The sequence below is a fragment of the Bufo gargarizans genome, chromosome 2 (genome assembly GCF_014858855.1).
Source record: "Bufo gargarizans isolate SCDJY-AF-19 chromosome 2, ASM1485885v1, whole genome shotgun sequence".
Taxonomy (NCBI): domain Eukaryota; kingdom Metazoa; phylum Chordata; class Amphibia; order Anura; family Bufonidae; genus Bufo; species Bufo gargarizans.
Window position 1 is genome coordinate 272,774,573 of NC_058081.1, and position 21,083 is coordinate 272,795,655.

At 45.1% G+C, this 21,083-nt stretch overlaps 1 protein-coding gene across 1 annotated transcript in view; it reads left to right on the top strand.

Annotated features, from left to right (window-relative positions):
• Window positions 1–21,083, top strand: part of CTTNBP2 (cortactin binding protein 2) — a 145,949-nt gene that overhangs the window by 104,795 nt on the left and 20,071 nt on the right. The window contains exons 11-16 of the mRNA XM_044280292.1: window positions 4,564–4,659; window positions 6,933–7,012; window positions 12,123–12,209; window positions 12,292–12,391; window positions 18,890–19,045; window positions 19,127–19,314. Coding sequence (XP_044136227.1) covers window positions 4,564–4,659; window positions 6,933–7,012; window positions 12,123–12,209; window positions 12,292–12,391; window positions 18,890–19,045; window positions 19,127–19,314 — 707 coding nt within the window. The remainder of the gene's footprint in view (window positions 1–4,563; window positions 4,660–6,932; window positions 7,013–12,122; window positions 12,210–12,291; window positions 12,392–18,889; window positions 19,046–19,126; window positions 19,315–21,083) is intronic.

The following is a 21,083-nucleotide window of genomic DNA, read 5'->3' on the forward strand; positions in this document are numbered from 1 at the left end:
CAGGCACACAAATCCTCTGTGCTCCGGCTGCAGCCGGGTTTCACGGGAGCGAGCGTGCACTACCTCTTGCACATGCGCATTCACTCCCCGCCCCGGCCACCTCGTATGAGCTGTCAATACAGCAGAAATCATTAGCACAGTTACAGCGCATGCGCTATAGCCCCATAACTGTAATATATGAAGATAATTGTTTTCAATCACACTAGGGCTATGTAAACTGTAGGTAGATGACAGGAGGGGAACTTTTACACATCACACAGAACAGATCATGACAAGAAACTTACCATTGGATGTCATGATCTGCTTTGCTACCCCTGAAACTGATACAGAATTTCCTACTGTGACAGCCTCGGGAGCGAGCACTTCCTCCCTGCCAGGCTTGTCTTGCTTTGCATCTGAGAGTTTGGCTCTGCCCCCAGCAAGCAGAGAAGAGAGGCCCTGAGAGCAGCGAGGGAGCCTGCAAATAGGAAGGCAAGACAACCCCTTTAAGGCATGTGCCCCTTTAGGAAATCGTCATTTCTTTGGGGGACAACTCGTTTGATGAACTGGATGACTTTAATGTTTCAGAGCAACCTGATTTCTACCATATTAACCCTTTCATGACCAAGGGTCATTGATGCCCCAATGTCCAGGTCAAAATTTACAAATCTGACATGCGTCACTTTGTGGTAATAGCTTTGGAACACTTTTACTTATCCACGCCATTCTGAGATTGTTTTCTCGTGACACATTGTACTTCATGATAGTCATATATTTGAGTCAATATATTTCACCTTTATTTATGAAAAAATCCCAAATTTACCAAAAATTAGGAAAAATTCACAATTTTCCAAATTTCCATTTCTCTGCGTCTAAAACAGAAAGTGATACCTAATAAAATATTTATTACTTAACATTCCCCATATGTCTACTTTATGTTGGCATCATTTTGGAAATGTCATTTTAGGACCTTAGAAGGCTTAGAAGTTTAGAAGCAATTCTTACAATTTTTAAGAAAATTTCCAAAACCCACTTTTTAAGGACCAGTTCAGGTCTGAAGTCCCTTTGTGGGGCTTACATAGTGGAAACCCCCATAAATGACCCCATTATAGAAACTACACCCCTCAAGTTACTCAAAACTGATTTTTACAAACTTTGTTAACCCTTTAGGCGTTCCACAAGAATTAAAGGAAAATGGAGATGAAATTTTAAAATTTCACTTTTTTGGCAGATTTTCCATTTTATATATTTTTTTCTTTAACACATTGAGGGTTAACAGCCAAACAAAACTCAATATTTATTACCCTGATTCCGCGGTTTACAGAAACACCCCACATGTGGTCGTAAACTGCTGTACGGGCACACGGCAGGGCGCAGAAGGAAAGGAATGCCATACGGTTTTTGGAAGGCAGATTGTGCTGGATTGGTTTTCTGAACGCCATATGTTTTTTATTTTTTTGCCGATCGTCTTGTGCAGGGGCTCGTTTTTTGCAGAAAGTGTTGAGGTTTTTATTGGTATCATTTTTGGGTACATAGGATTTTTTGATCATTCATTATTACACTTTATGGGGCAAGGTGACCCAAAAATTGGCTGTTTTGGAACAGTTTTCATTTATTTATTTTCACAGCGTTCATCTGAGGAGTTAGGTCATGTGATAGTTTTATAGAGAAGATCGTTACGGACGTGGCAATACCTAATATGTATACTTTTTCTTATTTATTTAAGTTTTACACAATAATAGCATTTCTGAAACCAAAAAAATGATGTTTTAGTGTCTATAGTCTGAGAGCCATAGCTTTTTTATTTTCTGAGCGATTGTCTTAAATAGGGTATCATTTTTTTGCGGGACGAAGTGATGGTTTGATTGATACTATTTTGGGGGTCATAAGCCTTTTTGATCGCTTGCTGTTGCACTTTTTGTGATGTAAGGTGACAAAAATAGCTTTTTTGGCACAGTTTTTTTTAAATTTATTTTTATGGTGTTTATCGGACGGGGTCCATCACGTGATATATTTATAGAGACGGTCGTTACGGACGCGGTGACACCTAATATGTGTATTTTATTTTATTTTTTCATTTTTTTATAGGAAAAGGCAGTCTTTTTTTTTTTTTTTACATTTTTATTTATTTATTGATTTATTTTTACTTTTATTATTTTCACTTTTTTTTCATCAGTTCCCTCTTGGATCTTGAAGATCCAGTGGGGCTGATAGTTGTACTATACTTTGCAATGCTCTTGCATTGCAAAGTATAATACTTCCAGACTGCCTGTAGGTGGCAGCACTGGACGCCTTTGCCATGGCAACCATCGGGCGCTGCAATCACAGCGCTGCAGCCCCGATGGTGGAGAGGGGGAGCCCCCTCCCTCTGTTAACCCGATGGATGCCGCAACCGCAGCATCTATGGGGTTACAGGAGAGTGTCAGCATAGAGCTGACACTCTCTGCTGATGGCGGCGGCTCAGGAATGGAGCCGCCGCCATCGCACACAGAATGGGGAATCGGGGGCAGCGCTGGGGGGGGGGGCGCCGGCGGCCAGAAAATGAATGCAGGGGGCGGGGAGGGGGCGGACCGCATCAGGGCAGGAAGGAGATCAGCGCAGCTGCGCAGGAGGCACAGATCTCCGTGGCACAGGTCAGCAGGGCACAGATGGGGGGGACCACAGAGGGGCACACCAAAGGCTTGGAGGATCGGGGGGCACGAGGACACCTTACCGATTTCAGGCTCTGATCTGCAGAGCGCAGATCAGTGCCTGAAACCGGCATTTTAACGCTGCCGCGATCCGATTGGTTAGTCTGCACAGACTAACCAATCGGATCGATTGCCGGCAAGGGGCCACTCTGATTGGTCCCTTGCCGGCATTACTGCACTGTATGCTGTCCGTGACAGCATACAGGGCAGGGGCAGAAGCTTTAATCCAAGCGCTTTCCAGCGCTTGGATTAAAGAGCTGCCAGAACGTATATATACGTGGTAGCTGCACGGGGTATGTGCAGCTATCACGTATATATACAGATTGCAGACGTGAAAGGGTTAAGTTCCGTTTCGTTTATACTTTTTTTTTCAAACTGTTATTGTTTTGCATTGTATTTTTATGTCATTGTATTTTCAGATTTTGATAACTGTTAATTATTTTTGTATGCCCTTTCCTGTGGTTATTAGAACTTCACTTTAACAAGAGCCTTCTTGTATTCTAAATGATTCTACGACCTTAGAAGAAGCGTTATGTGTATTTGTGCATTAAAGCGGACCTTTCACCGCTCCGGACATGCAGGTTGGAATAACAATTCTGGAGCATCTATTCTTCTGGCTCCATGTTGTGCCATTCCTTTATTATTACTTCTAGAAGTTATGAGTGAATTGCTATTAGCCTTCAGTAAGGGTACATAGGGGTGGTTACAAGTTGGGGGTGTGTCCCTGCACACACTCACTCTATCCAATCAGTGCTGCCATTTTCAGACTGTGTACGTACACGCCCTCAACTTGTTACCTCCCCTCTGTGCCCTTACTGCAGACTGCTGGTAATTAATTCAGTCAGGAGTGGTGACAGGTCCTCTTTAACTCTGTAGATGATAGAGAGCGTAGTGGGTTTGAGTGGATAATTGTGAGTTACCTAGTTTAAGGCGTCTTGTCTGCTTAATATGACAAGGTAGCAACTAATATTCCTTAGATGTGGATGTCAGATAGCTAAAGATAGCGAAAGGGGGGAGATTTAGTGTAACCCTGTGGCTCAACGTAGTAGAGTGGGAAGTTCTAGATGACCCTTTAACCTGAGGCTAAGTAGCGATCCTAACATCTCAGTTGTGCCATTCCCCGTTATTCCTCCTAGAAATATATGAATACATTGTCTGCTGGGTGTTACCATTTTCCTTGCCAAAGGAGTGTGTCCCCACACAGTCTGACAGTAACAGCCCTGATTAGATGGTGTGAGAGTATTCATAAATTTGTAGAAGGAATATTTGAGGATTTGAACAGCAAAGAGTACTTTGAAAGAATGCTGCAGAATTGTTATATTAGGAGAATACAATTGTTTTTCATAGCAGACATGTAAGGAGTGGTGTCAAGTCTTCTTTAATAATTGCTTACATCCCACCGGGCGGAGCTATGACAATGAGCCCCTGAATTAAAGCACAACATAGGTGGACATTTATTAACCTCTGTATGGCTGAAAACTGATACCAAAAAGTGGTAACATTTAGTATGCTATCCTTGAGCAAAATTTTTTATTTTTTTTTGGTGGGGTGGATTAGGACATTGCAGGGCTGGCACAGCTGCCCGTCATGTTTGTTATAATGTATACGAGGAAACTACCATGAATTATAGTGTAAATCTACTTTAGCTCTCTTGCTGGTGTAGCTTTCAGTTTTGGTGCACCGACCTGCACAAATGTGCCACGATTATTATGAGGCAGGTGCCTGGTAATAATTGTGGCGCATCTGACCCCAGCTGGGTACAGACTAAGACCGGTGTGCAACACGTCAGTCTTAGTAAATGCCCCCCTCCGTGCTTAATCTAGGTCCAGCACTATTTTAAATAAATCCCTCCCTAAAAAAAACATTTCCTAACTCTAATCTGTTTTGCTTTCAGGAAACACTACCTGGTCTGTTGGTCAGATCTTCCTCCAGTCACCATGGGAGTTCCTCAGAATGAGCATGGTGGATCAAATAACGGTTTTCATGCCAGGTAAGGAACATTATTAGAAAATCGGCAATGATTCATTAAAGGGGTATTCCCATCTCAGACAATGGGGGCATAACGCTCGGCTATTTTCGGCCACGCATGCACGGTGTGCCCTCCTTCACTTTTCCGGCTCAGTTTACGAGATAGGTGCGGGTCCCAGAGGTGAGACGCGCACCTATCAGACATTAACGATATGGCCCCATTGTCTGAGATAGGACTACCCCTTTAATAATGATTCCAGTTTGTGCTGCTCTATAAGTAGACTGTGGTTTCGTACTGCAAGTGTAGCTCATATTAAAGTCACAAACACAGGTGGCTTTCTGATGTATTCATTTCTCGGTCTACGCTCAGGATTGACTGGCCTGTCAATTGTCATTCAGAGTAATACAGTCCATTAGTAAAACAGAGCTAACACTCCAACTTCGTGTCTGTTATATAAAATCTGTGTCCTGCGGTTCTCACACGGTGATATGACTTCAGTGCCCGCTATGCATAGGAGAAATCTGATGATGGGCAGATATCCTCCTCATCTGTATGTATGAGACATCTGCCCATTTGACACATGGCAGGAGCAGTGTCGGGGAATATTAATATAGCGATGCGTCTCTGCGCAAGCTGTAGAGGTGAAGTAATGCTGCGTAAGAGAGATTGTGCCTGCGAGGAATTCATGTGTCGGTGCTTCTGCTTGTCCTTTCAGAATGAAGCAGATATTTCCGTGAGACACAAGACATGTTGACGTGCATTCATGAATAAGTTAGATTTTTCAGAAATGCAAACTGCATCTGTCACATCACCGGCAACAGTAAATAAATCAATGGCAAATACATAGTGATTAGAAATAGTCTATAGCCCATATTTAGAACCAAGAATTTCCCAGTTTGCCACCTGACATTATGGCATTTTTGTATTTTTTAGCATTACTTCCTACCTTTGTATTTTCTGTCTGGTTTCTGTCTTCTAGGAGTGCGATGGCGTGCACATAACCGAATTATGTGTTAGTATAAATGTATCATAGGCATCAGTACTATAATAATCATTTAGAATACTGATATTGTAATCTATGTAAATGTATACCAAGCCATTCCATGCCGTCACCATTAGGATCTGCTTGAGGTCTCATGCCCACAACCGTATCCAAAATACAGATACAGTCCGTGTGCTGTCCGCATTATTTTTTGAGGACCCTTTTTGAGCACATATTCTTATCTTTTTGCGGAATGAATATAGGGATGCAGAAAGCACACGGATGATCCTTTTGCTTTCCGCATTCCTATGTCTATTCCGGAAAGAGATAGAAACATCTTGGCCGCAAAATGTGGACCACAAACCTATTGAAGTCAATGTGTCCGCCAAAAATACAAATACAACATGAAGAGTATCCCATATTTTACTGATCTGCAATTTGCGGACTGCAAAATACATATGGTCGCGTGCATGAGGTCTTAGGCTAGGTTCACCTTTGTGGAGCCTCCATCACAGAATCTGGCAAAGGATAACGGGAAAATACAGCTGCATCGAAAGTTCACACTGGAAACCAGACAGATCTCATTCTGATCATTTATTTTACTCCTATACAGGAGCAGAAAACTTGGGATTTCACCCACATATGTGAACCTAGCCTTACCGAGGTGCCCCTTGGACTAATATGTGCAAGTTCATGTATTTAGGCTAATTTATTAGACTTCAATTGGTTAAAGTATATTTTAGAAATATATTCCAAGCATATAACAGTCCATTTGACATTAATTTAGTACATTTATCATCCACATCAGTGACAGTGATGACCCGAGGAGAGGATGCTGCTCTTCTCTGTTGCCTGGATACATCCCCTTGGCAGTAGCTTTTCCTGTTAGCAGCAACAATTTTGCAGCACTGTGCTCTCAGTAATATCCTTATTCATGGTCATAAAAAGGTTTCATTGTGATCATTGCATTCTGCGCTGCGGAGTGGCTTAGTGTACCGGGGACCTCCGTCTAGTTCTGACTAGGAGGACATCGGTGTGCAACATGCATGTTCTATGTGCTTGGGCTGTACTTTTCCTCTTTACGTGGCCTAGTATACAGGATACTTTACGAGCAACATCGGGCACATGGACTAGTGAAAGTAAATGCCTTCTACGCAAGTCCTTGTAAAATGTTTGTGCTCTTATATCTTAGGCTTGGACTATCTGCATGCTATGAAAAACAAGATCTGATTGCGCTCTGTCTACTTTGTAATGGTTTTCTGTTTTTATATTTATTTCAGTAGTATTTAATATTTCATGTTTATTATTTCAGGTCCAAAGGTTGGATGTCTTAATAGTGTGGCTTATGCATCAATGATCCCACTCCAGACACTGCAAAATTTCCTCCGTTTGGTAGGTTTTATTGTAAATATTTTATGTACAAGGTCATGCTTAGGATTTTAACAGTGATGGCTTATTGCTAGTACATGTGCCATCACTTCCTTAGGCTACATTCACACCAGCGGTTTTGCTGGATCCGTCATGGATCAGCAAAAAACCCTTCCGTCATAATAATACAACCGTCTGCATCCATTTTGAACGGATCCGGTTGTATTATCTCTAAAATAGCCATGACGGATCCGTCTCTAAAACCATTGTAAGTCAATGGGGGACAGATCCGTTTTCTCTTGTGTCCGGGAAAACAGATCTACCACTATTGACTTACATTGTGTGTCATGACGGATCCGTCTTGCTCCGCACCACATCGCAAACAGAAAAAAGCTGCTTGCAGCGTTATTCTGTTCGCAATGGGGACCAACCAAATAGAATGCATTCGATTTGATTCGTTCAGTTCAGTTTTGTCCCCATTAACAATAAATGGGGACAAAACGGAAGCGTTTTCCCCCACTATTGAGATCCTATGACGGATCTCAATAGCGGAAAGGGAATGCGCAGATGTGAAAGTAGCCTTATCCACGTGGGTTCGATAGCTGGGATCTCCACTGGTCATGGTCAAGGCCTCCGCAATGTTTTGTGATTCAACAAGCCTACCAAAAGAGAAATTTCAATGTGGATGTTCCTGCAATTCCACAGTGGAATCTGCAAGATCACGGCATAAATTGAGATGCTGTGAATTTCAAATCTACACTTCATGTCATTGTACACTGTAGATTTTTTTCACAGCATGTGGATGAGATTTCATAACACCTCATCCACACTGCTACACAAATCTGTGGTGTTTACACCCCTAATAAATGCACCCAGCAAAGCTACTGTGCAGAGAACTGCAATACAAGCCCATACAGTGTGTGTTTATATAGCATTAACAATCTGGCAATTATAACAACCTGCCATTCAATATTACAGAGGTGGTCTGGTTTCAGGATACCTGGACAACCCTCTAGAACAGGTTGCAGTGAAAAACAGGTAAGTACCCACGCCACCGCTGCGGTTCTCCCGGCAAGGTCCAGTGGTGATCTCATGTTGACAACACATGACCTATATAGCCAATCACTGGCCTCTGCTGTGCATCGAAAGAGGTCAGTGATTGGTTGCAGTGGTCACATGTAATTGACGTGATGTCACCGCTGCAGCCAGGTAAATAGAGCCTGGCTAGGAGAACCGCAGCATTGGCTGGGGATCTGGCAAGTACTGTAAGTGCAGCTTGATTTCATCCTGAAAACCTTAAGGCCTAAATGGAGCTAGCTCATGATTCCACTCCCCTCTAAAAGAGTAATGGCTCTATGGGACTATGACTTTTATTATATTTTCCCCTTATAGAGCTACTATTTTTTTAGGGAAATGTATCCACAGGTGACTACATGGTTCTCTCCATATCATATCTAAAGGTGGAAGCACAACTTATAGAGGTTTCATACGTTTAAGTTTTAGATTTGAAAGAAATGTGTCACCAAAAATGTTTTTCTGCCAGTTAAAACCAGATAGTAACACACATCATTTTCTTCTAATTTCTTTTTATTTTCTGATTGCAGATTTTTTTAATTCTATTTTTCTGAACATGATTATAGGGGCGGCCATCTCACCTGAGCTGTTCTTAACAGCATTTACACAGCATTAAAAAAATTGCTTTACAGCAGCCCCATGGGCCATAGACACAATGGTCAGCAGGGGACCTTATTGGCTTCTATGGAGAGTTTTCCAGGCATGCTCTGTGCCCTGTGCAGAGGTCATTGTACAAGGGAAGAATAGATAAGCTTTGACAATCACTTACTGTGAATGGTGGATCCTGTCTTATCTATACACAAAAGCAGGGGCGGACTGGGAATTTAAAGTGGCCCTGGAAAATAAACTAAAAGTGGCCCCATGTTGTGGTGGGTCCAAATTGACATTATTTACTGCTGAGAGCTTACTATGTACACGACCAGCGTCAAAGAAGGGGGCTTGGCGGTCCCCTGGGCATCAGCCCACCAGGATATTTCCCTGTAAGGTCTATGGCCAATCCGCCTCTGCACAGAAGTGACATAATTATAGGCAGGATTAGAATGACAGATAATCAGATAACTGCAGTAAAGTGATCTGTACAGACCAAGAAGCGGCGCCTATTATTAGGCTTAGTGGCCAGTGCAAAAACTGCAGGATTTTATCTTTTTAGTTTAAATATAAATATTGACATGGAAAATTTTAAATAACATCACAAATGCTTTAAAAATATGTTAAACATAAAAACATGATTTAAACAATAGGTCATTTTCTGATGACACATTCCCTATAAGGAGGAAAATCTTGACACATTGTAATTAGCCTTTTTATTTATTTTCCTGCCTTCTCCAGATGTTCTAATTAATGCAATCATGGGAAACGTGGTTATATTACTGCTTGCTCTGGGGTTGTCATGGTTGTTCTGCTCTGCTTTTGTGTTTTTATAAGTGGATCTTACATGATATGATGTCCATGCACAATTAGAGGCCTTTTACACCAGCCAAGGGTCTGGACAGTTATCAGGACGAATGTTCCTATGTGCACTCCTTCCCCCAATGATTGACCCGTTTAAAGATGCCACCAATCACGAGCAAAACACTTATTTCTTGGGTGACAGCATATTTGATGCAGCACCCAAAATCCAGCACATTTTCCTGTGTGAACCTTTTACTTTGTATTGTAGAATCACAGCTAAGACAGTAACCCGTCAGAGGGTCAATATGCTGAAGTGGTATAGATTACTCACAAAATACCACCTAAATCTAAAACGTTGCCTTTATTTTAATTACCTTTCCCTGATTCTCACCCTATGCTATAGGGTTCTCGCCCTGCCTATAGAACGGAATAGCTGCCCCGATAGGGGCGATCCCGTATTCAGGAACCTCCTAATAGCTCTTGGATGGCCCTGAAGATGAATTATAGAGGCAGACCAAGAGAAGGTGCCATAGAACGGGTCTTTTCAATGACCTACTCTAAATACACAAAATAATGAAGGCTGAGTACATCAAAATAATAAATCATTGCTGAGTACATCAAAATGAATACTTGCTGAATACATAGAAATGGATGAATAGATGCCCAATGCAATTTCTGCAATGTCGGATTATATCTTTAGATGCAAAAAAACACCTTCAATTTCCAAAGATAGTTATGTACAAAGTATAGGTCCCTTCAGCCCAACGCGTTTCGCCCAGTACATAAAATGGGCTCATCAGGGGACATCAATGCAGTATTTAAATAGGCATCAGAAAAATTTTCACATAAATGATCCAAACTAATGTTCAGCAATTTTGTCAACACTGGTTGGTCATTTGATAAAACACTCGGCAAAAACCAAACAATAATACGGTTGGGCCAGTGAGCCCAAACAACCCACTCACACTTAGTACCGGTGAAAAAATATATACTGTATGTATCTTCATATAGGATGCAAATTACATTTTAATAAAACAATTATTGTCAAAATAGAAGGGACTTGCGTGCCCCATATGTTTAACCCAAAATGTAAGAGAGGGTAGCCAGCCAGTGTGGTTGCTGCTCGATAGCATAAGCGGGCCGCTATGACATATTGTCTGTGTCACATCGTCAGTCTGTATAGTGGAGTGAAGCTTTTCTTCAAGGCGTTGCGATTTTCCTCAGGTTAATTGTCAGCAACATCCATTTGAATTACCTACAGGCCAGCAAGCTCATCACCTGAACACTTCCAGTTGTAACAATTCTGATAGCATATTGATGTTGGTTCACTTCAAAACACACATTTCATGTTTTAAAAGCAAATTACACCGTGAACCCAAACCTCAGCATATTAAGATAAGCTCTGCTGCTCATCATGTCTATGTTGTCATGGGCCTGGTTATCGGTGGTACACGCTGATAAAGCGTTTCCATTCAGGTGAAAATGGCCTCTCAAAGTCAAATATATGATGAGAGAAACAGGTGTGGAGATTTACTATTAGTATTGTAAATATAGACAGCCAAAAACTAGACCAGGTTGCCAAATGTGTCACAGTGGCTCACAATATTGGAAGAAAAAACATCCAGCTCCACGTCTAAGCAGGAAACACTTTTTATTGATGCGGTTAAAAATCTTCATACAGGATAGTTTCGTCAATGCGTTTCAGACCATATGACCATTTTGATGTGATGAGAAAGGACCAAAATTGTCATATGGTCTCAAACACGTTGACGAAACTATCCTGTATGAAGATTTTTAACCGCATCAATAAAAAGTGTTTCCTGCTTAGACGTGGAGCTGGATGTTTTTTCTTCCAATATTATTTCAACTGTAACCAGGTGCGGTATCCTTGCTCGTCTAGCAGAGGAAGAGGTGAGAGCTGCCTTTACCATTATTGTTCAGTGGCTCACAATGTGTAATAGATTTGGTGCATCTTGCGTGACACATTAGACACTTTTCTCTTCCTTGCCACCTCTTGGTTGGATTACTTTGTGCAAACGTTTTTGGTGAATTTAAGACACTTCCCCTTTTTCCAAGCCACATTCCTTCTCTTTTCAAAACTTTCTAGAGTTGCAAAAAGTGTCTAAAACATTAGTAAGTATACCTCAATGTCTCATTGACAGAAGTTTTCTCCAAAGGGAGTGAGGCCTAAAGGTAGTCATACATATTCAATAGCTGTCTGCCGAACGATCGTTTGGCTGACGGCTCGCTATCTCCCCGATTCTTCAGTACACATACATGATGGGTTCTGCCAAACATGTATGTGTATTCAGTGAGGTGAAAGGAGGAAGCTGCTGTCAGACTCTTCTGGTGGCGGCTTATCTCCTGAGAGAACAAAAGAATCGGGCAAAAAAATTCACTTCAATCTATCTTCTCCCAACGGCATCTGTCCGGGGGAGAGTCAGGACTTTCAAATACACATTAGACCATTCTCCGTAAAACAATACCATCAAGAGCTCTAACCTCCTATATGCATTATATGACTACTACATGGTAATGTAATATACTATTCTCTGTGAATAATGAAAGCATTCAATGTCACGTATACAAATGATTGATTTATTGATTGACATTATTTATATCATTCACATGTATATGGAGGTTACTAATGTTAGCATTGTATTTGCAGGTTGAACAGTATCACAATCTTATCTTCCAAGGTCCAGAAGGAAGCCTTCAGGAATATATAGTGAATCAGCTATCATGCTGCATCAAGGTATCATGCGGTGGCTGCTTGTTGCGTATGGCTGCGTATGTACAGCTCTAGAAGAGTAATAAATGGTATCTTTTCATGACAGCACAAAGAAGAGGCGACTGGATTTAGCTGTGATATTGTAAAGGTTGAGGTGGAGTCTGAGTTATCGAAACAGCAACTCGTAGACATATTCATCAATTCGGGTAAGCAGCTTATGAGATGACGTGATGACGTTGTCCTAGAACAAACCACAAAATGCGCTGACTACCTAATGCCTATTCCATTTGTCATATCAATCCATTGTCAGGGTAGTTATTGATCATTAAGTGATATTAGCAATCATTAATATTGACTGCATGGTAAATATAGGCATGTGCACAGAGTGGTCCTTTGCGTGCCCATGTACACCCTGGTCTATATTTTTTATTGTATGTTTTTGTAGTAACTAGTTTCTAGGTTTGTATATTTTACTGTATCTGTGTAAGACACTACTGTTCCCTACACTTTGATCTGGTACTATATCTGTGGAGTAAAAGAATCCACTTTCTACACCTATCCTGTTCATATTTACATGCTTGGTGTATGTCTCTAACAGGTGAGAGCTCAGAATTGTGTGGTCTTGCTGCGCACAACGTACTCTATCCCTTAGTTCCATGAGGCATGCCTTAAGGGCGCATGCACATGAACATCCTATCTGCATTTTTTGTGGGTCGGATGCGGACCCATTCAGTGAAGCCACAAAAGACGCGGACAGCACAATGTGCTGCATCTGTATGTCCGTTCTTGTTCACATTACAGACAAGGATAGGACTGTTCTATGATGGCCCGAATGTTCCGTTCTGCAAAACGCGCAATGTATGCGGCCAGTATCCGTGTTTTGCAGATCCGCAATTTGCAGACCGCAAATCAGGCAACGGTCATGCGCATGAGCCCTTAGGGTGTCATGGTCTTACCTTCGTTTGACATGTGCTGGCGGCCATCTTGGTTTCTGGGTTTCTTGTAGCCTCCCACCCTGCGGCTTCTCCTTCCCACTGGGAGGAGCTGGATGCCTAGCTCATATATATAGGTCTGTGGCTTCAGTTCCTTGCTTGGTCCTCCTGTGTTCACATGCTTCTAAGACTGCTGCTGCTTCTGGTTCCTGATCCTGGCCTCGTCTGACTACCCCGTTGGTTCCTGATCCTGGCTTCGTCTGACTACCCCGTTGGTTCCTGATCCTGGCTTCGTCTGACTACCCCGTTGGTTCCTGATCCTGGCTTCGTCTGACCACCCTCCTGGTTCCTGACCTCTGTCTACGCAAGACCCTGCTTCGGTTTAGCCATCCGTTTGGACTTTTGCTACGGCTTGATTTCCAATAAAGCCTTCTTATTTCCACTCATCTCTGTTGTACGTCTGGTTCATGGTTCCATGACATTAGGACCAAGCCATGAATTTTGACAGTACAGGGCCATCCTCGCTACCTACGCTGGTTGCCAGACTTGATCAGCAGGATCACCTGTTGGGTCGGTTCGCTGTGGCGTTGCAAACCCTGCTTGAACGCACGGCTCATTTCGCTTCCGTTGCCGATGGGTCGGTTGTCACTCCTGGGCCCGCTCCTACTGCCGCCCCGGTTGTTGCGCCAGAGTCTACCCCGACACCTGTTGCTGCGCCTGCGGTGTCTCGGGGTATGACCGGTTCTGCCCCCCTTCCACAGCGCTTTGGGGGAGAGCCAACTCAGTGCCGAGGTTTCCTTAACCAGGTGGGCATTTATTTCGAGTTGCTGCCACATGCCTTTCCTACTGAGAGATCAAAGGTGGGCTTCTTGATCTCGCTGCTCTCGGACAAGGCCTTGGCCTGGGCCAGCCCTTTATGGGAGAACAACAATCCGGTGGTTGCCGAGTTTTCCGGTTTTGTTGCTTCTCTTCGGAAGGTATTCGATGTGCCGGCTCGTGCTGCCTCTGCTGCGAAGCTCCTTATGTCCATCAGACAGGGTTCATGATCCGTAGCTGAATACGCCATTGAGTTTCGTACCCTGGCAGCAGAGGTGGGCTGGAATAATGAGGCTCTGGTCGCTGCTTTCTCTCATGGTCTCTCGGATGCCTTGAAGGATGAGGTTGCAGCTAAGGACCTACCAGTGGAGCTCGAGTCTCTTATTTCTTTCCTGATTTTGATTGACACCAGACTCAGGGAGAGACCTTCCTTTAAGGAGAGCCTGCGGAGGTCTCCTAACAGATTGGCGCCTACGTTTGCTGTCCCACCCGTGCCTCCCTCTCCTCCCACGCCTCCTGGGGATGACTTGTCTGGGGGTGAACCCATGCAGCGGGGGTTTGCTCGCCTGTCCGAGGGGGAGAGGGCACTCCGGAGACGCGAGGGCCGATGCATGTACTGTGGTCTCGGTGGGCATTTTCGGTTGGCATGTCCGAACCGTCCGGGAGAACGCTCGCACCTGAGGTCCTGTCGGGGGCAGATCTTGGGTGGAGTCTCCTCGTCCCCGGTTTCCCGTGTTGACAAACCACTGATCACGGTTGTCCTCTCCTGGGTCGGGGGCTCGGTGACGACCCAGGCGTTGGTGGACTCTGGTGCTGGTGGTTTGTTCATTGATAGAGTGTTCGTTGCCGCCAATTCCATTCCTCTGCAGCCTCGAGGTTCCCCACTGGCTCTTGAGGCGATAGACGGCAGACCCCTTCTGCCGCCACACGTGACTCATGAGACCCTTCCAGTGGGGATAGCCATTGGTGCCGTTCACAGAGAGTCGGTCTGTCTCCAGGTTATTTCGTCTCCACACTACTCGGTGGTCTTGGGGTACCCCTGGCTCCAGAAGCATAACCCGACTTTCGATTGGAGATCGGTCGAGATCCTCTCGTGGTCACCGCAGTGTGGGGTTAGTTGCATCCATGGGCCTGTCAAGTTGCTGTGTACTTCCTCGGACTCTCTGTTGCCTCCTGAATACGAAGAGTACCGGGACGTATTCGATAAGGTGCGCGCGGTTGCCCTACCTCCGCACCGCCCATACGATTGTGCCATAGAGTTACAATCCGGTGCCGTTCCTCCTCGTGGCAAAGTCTATCCACTGTCGGTAGCGGAGAATGAGGCCATGGAGGAGTACGTGAGGGAGGCGCTTTCACGCGGACACATTCGCAAATCCTCGTCCCCGGCAGGGGCTGGATTTTTCTTTGTGAAAAAGAAGGGCGGTGAGTTGAGGCCTTGCATCGATTACAGGGGTCTCAATCGCATCACGATCAAGAACGCTTACCCGATACCCTTGATTTCCGAGCTGTTCGATCGCCTCAAAGGGGCCACGGTCTTTACCAAACTCGACCTGAGGGCGGCATATAACCTAGTAAGGATCAAGGCGGGCGATGAGTGGAAGACCGCGTTTAACACCAGGACCGGTCATTATGAATCCTTGGTTATGCCCTTTGGGTTGTGCAATGCGCCCGCAGTCTTCCAGGAATTCATCAACGATGTTTTCCGTGACCTGTTGCAGCAGTGTGTGGTGGTCTATTTGGATGACATCTTGGTATATTCTGAATCCATGGAGGCCCACATTATGGATGTCAGACGAGTGTTGCAACGGTTACGAGAGAACAGGCTGTTCGGTAAGCTTGAGAAATGCGAATTTCACCGATCCCAGGTAACCTTCTTAGGTTACATCATTTCCGCTGAGGGGTTCTCCATGGATCCTGAGAAGGTTTCGGCTGTCTTACAGTGGCCCCAGCCCAGTGGTCTCCGTGCCCTGCAGCGCTTTTTGGGCTTCGCCAATTATTATCGGAAGTTCATCAGGGACTTTTCCATGCTAGCCAAGCCTCTCACGGATCTGACCAGGAAGGGCAGTAATTTCCAGGTCTGGCCGCTCGAGGCCATCCGAGCTTTTGAGGCTCTAAAGTCCGCCTTTGTGTCGGCTCCGATTCTGTCGCATCCCAACCCTGGGTTGCCCTTTGTCCTCGAGGTGGACGCGTCTGAGACGGGAGTAGGCGCCCTTCTGTCTCAGCGTAGAACACCAGAGGGTCCTCTGCTTCCCTAAGGGTTTTACTCCCGGAAACTGTCTTCCGCGGAGTGCAACTATCAGATTGGTGACAGGGAGTTATTGGCCATCGTGCAGGCCCTTAAAGAATGGAGGCACTTGCTCGAGGGCTCGGTGGTTCCGGTTCTCATCCTGACGGACCACAAGAATCTGACCTACCTTTCTGAGGCCAAGAGATTGACACCACGTCAGGCCAGATGGGCTCTGTTCTTGTCACGTTTTAATTACGTGGTCTCCTACCTACCTGGTTCCAAGAACATCAGAGCGGATGCCTTATCACGGCAGTACTCCGAGCTGTCCGGGGAGGAGTCGATTCCGACTTCGGTCATACCTCCGAATCAGATCCTGGCCGCCATTCGCACCAGCCTGACCTCTCCCCTGGGTGAGCAGATTTTGGCGGCTCAATCTGGTGCTCCCTCTGGGAGACCCAACGGCAGGTGTTTTGTGCCTGAGGAGTTGCGCACTCGGTTGTTGCGAACCTACCATAACTCCAAGGCCGCGGGGCATCCTGGAAAGAACCAGCTGTCCTGGGCTGTTTCACGTCTGTTCTGGTGGCCTTCTCTACGTTCCGACATCGCCGCATATGTAGCGGCATGCTCCGTTTGTGCCCAGAGTAAGTCCCCTCGGCACCTTCCGTTGGGCCTTTTGCAACCCATAGCCACCGGGGAGCGCCCATGGTCACACCTGGGGATAGATTTCATTGTGGACCTCCCTGCATCCCGAGGCCATACGGTCATTCTCATGATTGTGGACCGGTTTTCCAAAATGTGCCACTGTGTTCCTCTCAAGAAGTTACCCTCTGCACAAGAGTTGGCCACGATTTTCGCCAGGGAGGTCTTCCGGTTGCACGGTTTGCCCAAGGAGATTGTGTCGGATCGGGGGAGTCAGTTTGTGTCCAGGTTCTGGCGCGCCTTTTGCTCCCAGTTGGGGATTCATCTCTCTTTCTCCTCGGCCTACCACCCTCAGTCCAATGGGGCCGCAGAACGATCTAATCAGGCCTTGGAGCAATTCCTTCGTTGCTATGTCTCCGATCACCAAGACAATTGGGTTGACCTCCTGCCTTGGGCTGAGTTTGCCAGGAACACGGCGGTGAACTCTTCCTCTGGGACGTCTCCCTTCATGGCCAATTATGGGTTCCAACCTGCCGTGTTACCGGAGGTATTCTCTCCCCAGGATACTCCGGCTGTGGAGGATCACCTTTCCGTCCTACGTGCTTCTTGGGTACAGATCCAGAGGTCCCTTGAGGTCTCTGCGCAGCGCCAGAGACTCCAGGCTGATCGCAGACGAGCGCCCGCTCCTTCCTACCAGGTCGGAGACCGTGTATGGTTGTCCACCCGCAACCTCAACCTTCGAGTGCCCACTCCCAAGCTGGCGCCTCGCTTTGTTGGTCCCTTCCGAGTGCTTTGCAGGGTAAACCCGGTAGCCTATGCCCTTGCGCTTCCTCCTGGCATGCGGATCTCCAACGTGTTTCATGTCTCCCTGTTGAAGCCGTTGGTGTGTAATCGTTTCACTTCCTCGGTTCCTCGGCCCCGTCCGGTCCAAGTGGGCAATCGTGAGGAATATGAGGTGAGCAATATCCTGGACTCACGCCTGGTCCGCGGTCGGTTGCAGTTTTTGGTCCATTGGCGTGGTTATGGTCCAGAGGAGCGTTCCTGGGTTCCCTCCGCAGATGTCCATGCTCCTGCTTTGCTCCGAGCCTTCCACGCACGCTTCCCTCAGAAACCGTTCCTTACTCCGCGGAGGAGGGGCCCTTGAGGGGGAGGTACTGTCATGGTCTTACCTTCGTTTGACATGTGCTGGCGGCCATCTTGGTTTCTGGGTTTCTTGTAGCCTCCCACCCTGCGGCTTCTCCTTCCCACTGGGAGGAGCTGGATGCCTAGCTCATATATATAGAAGGTCTGTGGCTTCAGTTCCTTGCTTGGTCCTCCTGTGTTCACATGCTTCTAAGACTGCTGCTGCTTCTGGTTCCTGATCCTGGCCTCGTCTGACTACCCCGTTGGTTCCTGATCCTGGCTTCGTCTGACTACCCCGTTGGTTCCTGATCCTGGCTTCGTCTGACTACCCCGTTGGTTCCTGATCCTGGCTTCGTCTGACCACCCTCCTGGTTCCTGACCTCTGTCTACGCAAGACCCTGCTTCGGTTTAGCCATCCGTTTGGACTTTTGCTACGGCTTGATTTCCAATAAAGCCTTCTTATTTCCACTCATCTCTGTTGTACGTCTGGTTCATGGTTCCATGACATAGGGTACGGCCACACAGTCAGTTTTCTGCATGTAGTTTTGGAAGCCTAAACCAGGAGAGAATTCAAAAATGAGGAGAAGTCGTATCTGTCCTTTATCCTTTCTCTTCTTCACAAACTGTATCAGGAAATCTGACCGTATGGTCGTACCCTTAACAAGCCGGCAGTCTCTTCTCTTGTACGGTATAATGTGCTAGCATGCAGTGTATATTTTACAACACCTTTAGACTATGCTTTTATATTAAATTGGTCAGTGATGACCTATCCAAAAATCACTGTGATTTATACTATACATTTAAGTTGGTTGTACAAACATATTTTATTACATCAGGCATGCTGATTATTACTAGCCACATAATTGTAAGAACTGCTATATGTTTGTAGTGATTACTGCGATTCTTTCTTTCTGGTTATCCTGTAGGGTTACCAGTATATTCTTTATCTGTTCTGCTTTTCTGTTCAGGCTGCCTGATTCCAGTTACTGACACCCCTCCATCAAAGAAGAAAACCATTATTGTTCTGGAAAAGTTGGAGAAGGTCTCCATATTGGAGTTGCTTGGAGACTTAATGTCTTCATTAGAAAATCGAGGCTTGGAAAATCCATTCTGTGTTCAGAGAGGTGAGTAACGAATACTTTGTACTGATTAATTCTTGAGTGTTGTACTTATCACGCTCACATCTTATGTGTTTGCTTTTTTAGCAAACGGCGTGTCCGAGGCATATTACTTCAATGAAGATTGCTTTTTGATGGGTACAGTGGGAAGATCGCGTCTACAAGGATCTGAACTACTAGTTCAGCAGCATTTCCGTTGGGTTCAGCTGAGGTGGGATGGAGAGCCAATGCACAATTTACTCCAGAAGGTTTTGAAGAGGAAGGTTTTACTGAAGGTATAACTTTAATTATTGTAGGCTATCAAAAGTATGGTTAATGCTTACATTACGGTACATTATTCAAGTCACATTCTAAGGGGTTTTCTGTACATTTGTATTATGTGGTTAGCATAAAGGGGTTCTCCAGAGACATGAAATGGTGCTTACATACTTTTCTCTTTACCTTCTCGTTCTCCAAATCCTAAGCTTAGTAAACTTAGGGTGACACATCACTAATATACAAAAATGTAAGCAGACCTGGGTTGTAGGCAGCCTGCCCAAGCCTTACACCTAGGTTTTCCCTTTGCCTATGAGTATGCTTTAATATTCAGCATAAGAATATGTTAGAATAGCACGATTTATTAGGGGACAAGCTTCTGTAAAGCAGGACAAGATAGGTCTACTTCAAATACTTCTTGCATTCCCATTACAAGTGTGAAATAATTAAATGCTATTGAATTTTTACATAATCACCATGTCCTTAATAAGAGTTGTTGGAGAAAGGTCACTATTGATTTGTAGCCTCAGCACATCCAGAATGCAGAACTATTGATCATCCTTGCTGTGTTTGTAAGACTAATGAGCAGGATAATCCATGCTGATCTATAAATGTAAGAGAACTCGCATTAGTGACTAGGAGATGGGTTTAGATATTGAGCTACTGTACATCTTTAAAAAACCTGAAACTAATTGGAAGGTATTAGTTATGCATGCCTTTGCAATACCATCCATTTGAATACTTGATAAGGCATTTCCATTTCTATTAGAATTTACAGATTCTAATACTCAAATATATCACTGGCAAAGGGGTTGTCTTATTTAGACGACCCCTGTTCAAATGGCATTAGGAAGCGTATATGGTGGTGCTGTAAGGGAAATAAATCCTAGCTGATGGACTCCTCATCTGATTACGGTTGGTTGCTGGGGGTACCAGCAGTGGGATTCCCTATGATCACTTAATTATTGTGAGTCCTTTCTAATAAAAAAGTGTTTGTCCAATGTGGCCAAATACGAACTGCACACCTTTAAGGCTGTATTACATTAAAAGATTTAGCAGACATTGTCAGAAGGGGAAGCGTTCCTTCCCGGCAATCGCCTGCTGCTATTACATGCAGCAATCTCCTCCACAGTATGAGGAGGAGCGATCACTAATGCCATCGCTTGTCCCCATACTGACTCATTGTTTGCCTGCAGCAGATCGTGATTAGACAGCAGACAACAATGATTTTTAAAGGGATTCTGTCACCAGGATTAACGATATGTAGATATTTATATGTGCCCATTAGTCTTCATGCAGTGTTTACAATGATCCCTCTGTTTATGCTCTGTGTGCCTTATATTCTTATAAAAAGCGATCTTATTCATATGTAAAATCACCTCTGTCAGGAGCCCAAGGGGTTTCCCACGATCTCCTGAAGCCCAGCACCGCCTACTACTTAATTTATTCACTGCACTTTCCTGACGTCATGTAATCTCTGCTTCGTAGTCTCGTGCAGGCGCAGTGGACACTGTAGTCTGCGCCTGTGCGGACTACTGGCACCAGCTTTTACGCATGCGCAGGCTCCCTGCTCGGTCAAAATTGTCAAAGGAGCGCTTGCTGCCAGAAGATTCCTCCGCTTAGGACTGACTTGCGCAGAGAGAGTCTTTTCCGGTCCGATCGGGGTGCGCAGGGAGCTGGTGCATGCGCAGTGGACAAGTGGAAGCCGGTGCCAGTAGTCCGCACGGGCGCAGACTACGGAGCAGAGATTACATGACGTCAGGATAGTGAAGTGAATAAATTAAGTGGT